The sequence below is a fragment of the Brassica oleracea genome, chromosome C5 (genome assembly GCF_000695525.1).
Source record: "Brassica oleracea var. oleracea cultivar TO1000 chromosome C5, BOL, whole genome shotgun sequence".
In the NCBI taxonomy this organism is placed as follows: Eukaryota; Viridiplantae; Streptophyta; class Magnoliopsida; order Brassicales; family Brassicaceae; genus Brassica; species Brassica oleracea.
In genome coordinates, this window is record NC_027752.1 from 32259954 (window position 1) to 32267653 (window position 7700).

The 7700-nt window shown below is 34.6% G+C and overlaps 1 protein-coding gene across 1 annotated transcript; it reads right to left on the reverse strand.

The window, feature by feature from the left end:
- Nucleotides 1-5410: 5410 nt before the first annotated feature.
- On the reverse strand, nucleotides 5411-7146 carry LOC106295841 (UDP-glycosyltransferase 84A2-like). The gene has a single exon (XM_013731834.1). It carries the CDS (start codon nucleotides 7078-7080, stop codon nucleotides 5587-5589), a length of 1494 nt encoding a protein of 497 aa, XP_013587288.1. The 5' UTR covers nucleotides 7081-7146; the 3' UTR covers nucleotides 5411-5586.
- Between the last annotated feature and the right edge of the window lie 554 nt (nucleotides 7147-7700).

Genomic DNA, 7700 nt, shown 5'->3' on the forward strand with positions numbered 1-7700 from the left:
TACTTGAAGATGATGAGGGTGAGAGAGTAAAAATGTCATTTTCGAAAAAAAAAAGAAAAAAAAAATTGATGGCATTTTCGTAAATTATATGAACTTGTGGGGTGAATAGGGCAAAACCAATTTTCAAAAAAAAAGGAGGTTAGTTTTGTGTTTGACTTTAAGTTATAGGTCAATTCTGCAAAAAGCCCTATATAATTTCATATTTATACAATTACATTAGAAAGTAATATAATTTATAGTTTTCAAATACACTAAAATAACAATGTTACAACATATTAATTTTGTAAATTACATTTTGTTAAGAAATTATTTATGCTCTTTTAAAACACGGTTCATAATCTAGTTTATCTTTACAATGTCAGCCAAAAAATACAAAAATTACAAAATGTAAATATGTTATAAATTTGTTATCTCTACTATATAAAATGAACTAATTTAGAGACTCCTAAGCTATGCCACATCAGCAAAAATATTTCTATCCAATCAAAGTTACACATCACTTTTAGTTTAACAAGCCTAAATAAAATCCAACCTTAGTCGAAGCCCGTTCACTAATCATATTACAACGAGACCCATTTTCTTTAAATATGACCCACATTTATTCACCCGATCTTTTTCCTCACCTTCCCATGCCTTTTCTCTATCCCTTCTCTACAGTTTAAAGAAAAATCAATAGTCATCATAAATCTTATCATTTCCTTAGTTACCTAGATCTGTAACTGCCATCTTCCACTAATTCTACTAGCTCCATATAAATATGCCGATGTATCCTTCCGCAGCCAGAATTTTCTCACAGTTGGTCGCCACCGGCTTCCATACATGCGTGGATAAGCAACTTTTCTGGCGAAGCTATCTACAGCCGGGTCCAGTTTCGATCTGATGCTTTTGAAAAAATAACAAGGTTACGACATTTATAGTTACAAAAATTCTCTCTGAGATTTTCATTTCCATTGAGCTTTGATTGGTTTCATGTCCGAAATCAAGAGAAAATGGTGAAGGGAACGATTACCACCATGGTAACACGTTTATTTCCATGGAGCTCTGATTGCGCAACTGCGCAAGAGCTCGACAACTCAATCAAGTACAATATTTTGCATTTTTAGCTCATTTATTTTTTCATTATGTTATGTTATGAATACATTTGAATGTGATTGCGTCTGAATTTTTGCAGTTAATGGAAAATTATTAGCTCTGTTTTTTTCCTTTTTGGAGATATTAAAGATTTGAAAATGGATGAACCATAGTGTCTTCCGTGCGCGAGACACTGAAACTTGGAGGATAGTGGCTTTCAAGAAGGTTGGATTCGACAAATTTGAGCTAGAGAGTGTGTACATGGCAAAAGACTTTGTGATACATTTTAAAAATAACTTGAAGAAAGATTGTGATACTTAGGAGACTCAATTTAAGGATAACATATGTCTTTTCGCAGAAGTCACTATTCCTCAATTGCCACATGGCATGGTTCAAAAACTATTAGTGAGTTGACTAAATCCTAGCTTTTGGTTTCAGCCAGAGCCGAGAGTGTTCATGGATTCCAAAAATTACGCGAACTTGAAAGTTCAGAGCTTAGAAGCTGTGTATCCAACGTTTCCGTACGCTATGCCGATGACAAAGAAAAGTGAATTCTTTGAGGTTCTTTCTATTATTTTTTCTCACCTTTCGTTCTTCATCTCTATATGATGGGGTTGAATGGTATAGGATGTAGCTTTGGATCTTTTGCTTTAATTTTTTTTTTAAATTTGACTTGTAGATTTTGTAGCTTTACCTTTAAATTTAATTGATGTATTAGCTTTAAGTAAAATCGGTTATCACCTGCCTAAAAATCTTATTACATATGGTCTAATGTATACATTCGTGAACTGTTTCCTTGAGCAGGATAAGCTGGAGAAGATGAAGCTCTGGCAGGATTACCGGAGCTTATGGCACTCCAATCTCATAGGGACTGCTTCTACTAAGTACCATTGAGAACCTGCAACATTGGAAAGGGGCAGCACATGATAGGATCGTTTATTCAATGTAAGTAGAATGCCCTAAAGGTTAACATTGAAGGGTGTATTTTCCATGTATCTTAATATATCTAAAGAGTTTTACATCAAACGAAAATCAAGTAATTCAGCTTGAGCAAGCATTCCCAATAAGTTGCATCCCAAAGTCCTGGCTCCAAGATGGTCAGAGTTACTAAGATCTTAAAATGATTTAGCATGGTCATAGTTACTAAGATCTTAAAATGATTTAGCATACTTGAAAAGTAATGTGAGCACGCTTGAACAAACCAATAAAGTTCCGTTTGAATGCAAAACCTGTTTTAGAAGCAAATCGATTGGGCAAGTAATAAAAGCAGGCAAGAAAAAGAAATATGGTAATAACATGAACACCAATTTCTCAAACTTGACTCTAAACAACAGTGAGCGAAGCTAACTACCACACCTCCTTGATGATTCTCTCACCTCCAACATAACTTCCTTAAAAAATTATGTATACCCTATCATTTTAACAATATGTTCCACTTTCAGATAATTTTGTTACATCTATACTATATAATTAAGAAAGTTAAATGAATCATTAATTCAAATTGGCACAAAACAATGATGAAACAAATAGTTTTTAAAATCAAATAATGTATAAACATATACAAATAATTTATTCCAAAAATGTTATAAAATAATAGTGAAATTTTAGCCGAGAGATAACTTAAAATATATAATAAAACTAAACTTATATATTTGTTTTCAGTAGTTTGGTGATATGAATAAATTTTTTTTAAAAAACAAACCAAACTATTAAGTTAAAACAGTTTATTTTCCAAAGTATAAGAGCATTAAAAATTTGGATTAAAAAAAAAATTAATATTTTATATTTGATGGATATACAATTTTTTGGATGAAACATTTACCAAACACTATTATATACTATTTTCCTATTTTAAAATAGTCAATAGATTTATAATTAACACCCGATCAAAAAATAACAGCTGAGAAATTACATAAATGTAAAATAAATAAAAAAGTGAAATTTACCAGTTAAAAAAATCACAACGAAAACTCAAATCCATCACCATATGTTACACATTACCTTAGACATTTTAATTTTTTGAAAAGTAAAATGGTATAAAATATTCAAATATATAAAGATGTAAAATGAGTTTCAAAAATAATAATAATAAAGATGTAAAATAAGTTTATAAGGTACAATCCGCGCGTAGCGCGGATAAGAATTCTAGTATTTACAAAAGAAATATATATATCCAGAGATCCAGTAGATAATAATCTATTGTATTACTAGGAGCTATTATTTTTACTGGTAAAACCTTATACCTTAAAGATATAAGTACCATATTCGAGTGTTTCAAAAAAAGTACCATATTCGAGTTTTAGCAGAGCAATGGAAGGGATTTAGCAACCGGATCTTATCTTTAGGCCAAAAATATTATAAGATTCAGTATTGAACTTCTTGAATTAAAAAAAAATATTTTATAGTATTTTTAAAAATGCATTTTATATATAAACTTATATGATATTCATATTACAGTTATATATGATTTTGTGAAATTACATAATCAGACCAATCGATTATGAAACCGAACTATCTAAATGACAGTACTTTTGAATAAAATTTAAAATCAACAATAACAGAGTTTACAAGTGTCATAATTCACAAATCTATATAATATAACAAATGTTTTGAAAATCTTCATAAATTCATTTATCAATAATTGACGTGGCTTGTTTGGTAGGAGATGTACGTAATTTAAGAAATCGACTATGACTTAAATTTTTTTCCCAACCTACCACATTGTTTTTGGCTACACATCCTACTTACCACCAAGGGGGTGGTATAACGTTTGCGTTTTAAAATGAATCATTCTAGAAATTGCATATGACGTAGGTTTTGCCTACCTGCCACATTTTTTTCTGCCACACATACCACACATCTTACTTACCACAACACCTCCCCTCTTGGATTGGATGTATCTCTTATTATGACTTCGATTTGGACCGCTTTGTCTACCAATAAAAGATGAACTGATCTTTTTGAGGCAATAATTCAATTCATCAAAATAGTACTAAACGCACAACGACACTAGCTAAAGCCGTATGGCTTAGCTTTTAACGGAGAATGCAATGATTCACCTGTTACAGCATTAAATGTAACAGTGCCCCCCATGTCGATGGATAATGGGTCCGAGTACCAATGTTATACTCCAGGCTCCAGCAGTGAATCGGCTAAAATATGCAGTGGCTTACTAGTAGGCGACGAGGCTTTGTAATTAATGAGAGTTCTATCTTCTCCCGTCCACAATGAATGCTATATAATAATTATTATTATTTTTTCATATAATTATTATTATTGGTCGATGCGGAATCCTCTAATCTTCCTTTTTGTAGTTTCCAAAAAGCTGTGTGCACTTTATTTTACTCACGGACCTAACGAACATACACTGTATAATCTATTGGTGCATATGATTCCTACGTGCCTGTGAGAAAATTTCAATAGTCGTTATTAGTCAAACTTAACAAACTACAACTGATAAAATTAAATAAAGCTTTAATTACACACGAGTTGTATTATCTCTTATGTTTTAAGAAAACTAACGTATACACGAGCAAAACAAAAAACGTATACACAATCAGGTAAAAATATAGTTTGTGACCGGTAATTATGAGAATAAAGTGGAGTAAATTGAAAAATAAAAATGAGAGGAAAATATAAAAGGGGGAAAAGGACAAAAACAACAGTAATTAGGGTTAATATATTCTACCTCCCAAATCAAGAGTAAAGTTCAGGGTACTTTTTCCGCTTTTTCAACAGTGTCTAGAATAAAAATAAAAGAATAATTTTTTATCTGATTGGTAATCTTTCAGCTGAATTCTAAGTAAAATACTTTTGCTCCAAAACATTTACTCTAATACAGTCACACTCATATATTTTCAACCCCATACAGATACTATCCAACACGTGTTTCTGTCTGTCTGAGTTGTTAACGTCGAAATATTCGAGACGATGAGGATACATACATAATCCTTGGTTATCTGAGATTCTGAGTATTCAAAGTTGTGAATTGTGGAAGTAATATATTAATACATATTTTTTATAGAAATAATAAGCAGAACCAGTATTTATAATTACTTTTCACTTTTTAGATGTTTTGTAAACTCACAAAATTTTAAGGCAGTCACCAATCAAACTATTCCTAAACAATTTTTTTGTATATCACCTTACATATGATCTCTCAAGTTTTGATTTCGCTTACAAAATTGTCTTATGTGTGCAGACCGACTATTATTAAGTAACTGTTATTTTTCTTTTAATTTCCAAAAAAAAAAAAAAAAAACACCGACTCTTCTTAATTTTAGTGTGCAATTGTGCATCCACATAAATCATATACAAAATATATTTCCGAATTTAAAAATAAACAAACTAATTAATCTTAAGAACACAAGTCGTGATCTAACATTTATTCAAGAAGGATAACTAGTCTCCCCAAACCCATACAAAAAAAACGAGAACAAAGAACGGAGGGAGCATACAAACAAACACAATTATCAGGATTTGCAGAAAACAAACAACAGATAATACAAAACACATTTATGACTTTTGCAATAAAAGTTTTTGAATACTTCCGTTTTGATTGAGACTTCCGTTCTGTTTAGCCACAGGTTTCACGCCCAACTTTTCCACAAACTGATCAAGATTCCGATCCGACGAGCCACCGCGAGCCACGGCCGCTTCCGCCTCCTCCTTCCATTTTAAAGCATTCTTCTTCAGCTCCGTCGCTTTCTCTCCTTTCGTAACTTCTCTCAGCCTCTCCGCTACTTCCTCCCTAGACACCACCCTCTCCTCCGTCTCTCCACGGCTAAGCCTCACTCCCGTCTTGAACACGTCGATCATGTAAGCAGCGTCGGTGACTTGATCTCCCCACTGAGGAAAACAGACCGTTGGGACTCCACTAGACAAAGCTTCCATCGTTGAGTTCCATCCACAATGAGTCACGAAACAAACCACAGAAGGATGAGCTAAGACTTTCTCTTGTGAACACCATTCAATGACTTTACCTTTCCCTTTGAGTTCTTCAGGCAGAACATGTCGCTCTTTGTTTACACCTAATTCTTGTTGTCTTATCACCCACAAGAACGAAACGTCAGCGTTTAAAACGCCTAACGCAATCTCGCTGATCTGTTCTTGTGTCACGTAAGCCACGGTACCAAATGAGATGTAAACAACGGACGAAACAGGCTGCGAGTCTAACCACTCCATGCAGTCATCCCTCGTCTCAGACATATCTCCTTTGATGTCATCACAAATCAACGTTTTGGCCATTTTGTAAAGCGGTCCGAGCGGTCTGACAACGCCGGTGCGAGAGAGGTTTGTCATGTGGTCGATGATATCTTTCTCCAAGGAGTAGAAAGTATCGATGAGAACAGCGAAAGGCTTGTGAAGACGTTTGATCTGATCAATGATCACTTCTCTTAAACCCGAATAAGGTGAAAAAGGATGGATGAAAGAAGGGATCTCGTCGTGTTTCAAGACAGGCATGCACGGGATCTGGACATCGATCCTGGGATCTGTTTCGGTCGGGAAGTCGACAAGCTTGTGGTTGTAATAATAATAAGAAGCTAGGCAAGCACAAGACTGGACCCAGAGAACAGCACAGGGGATTTGAAGATCTTCGGCTACGTCACAGACCCAAGAGACGAAAGGGTTGTTGATGAGACACGTCACGGGCTGTTTCATCACTTCCTTGTAACGTTTCACGAGGTTTTTGATCTCTTGTTGTCCGACCAGCTCGAGTTGTGGTCGGAGGATGGTTAAGTTGGTTCTGCTTGCATCGTCGTCTTCAGGGAGCCCATCGTTGAAGAAATCGAACCGGAGATAACCTTTACCGATAGGTTTGAGGGCTCGGTCTTGAATCTTGTTGGCGGTTCGCATCTTTTTGCCCCATGATTCTGTGGTGACAAAAGTGACGAGTAAACCCTTCGAAGCTAAGAGCTTGCCGAGACGAAGAAGTGGATTAACGTGGCCTTGTCCTGGGAAGGATACAAGCATAACATGAGGAGGTAAAGGAGAAGATGATAGTTCCATCCTTCAAAAAGGGGTTCTCTTCTGTGTGCTCTGTTTTCTTTTATCCTTCTCAAGTATGTGACATGTCAAGGGATATGCTTAAATACAAGACAAAGAAGGTGACGTGGATAACTTGACACTCGTTAGTTTCTCGATTATTTACATTTTGAAAACAAAAGAAGATATGTTCTTTTTATTAACCAAAGAAGAGACATGTCAGTGTAACGTTACCTCTGTATTACTGTATTCCATGTCGTGTTAAGGAATATTCGATCATTTTTTCTTTGTATGTATGACCACATTTAGGTCCAAACGATTGAACGTTCATCCTACGGTCCTACTCGCATGTCCACCATATATACTAAAAAATACATGGATCAAACTGATAACTTTTGTATTTTACAAGGGTGATATCTTGCACATTTGCATTGTTTTAACTCTTTCTTCTTGCATGTTTTGGTCATTTAGATTAGGGATTATGTATTTTAGTTTCCTTTTTGCATTGCATAAGTCTTTACCAGGTGTTGGAGTGTCCATTGGAGTTCTTAGAGGTACTTGGAAGCATTTGAGATCAAAAAGGGAGTAGAAAGTGTTGTTTTAGCGAGTAGAGCACCGGAGCGGGCTACAGGAGCGACCTACGA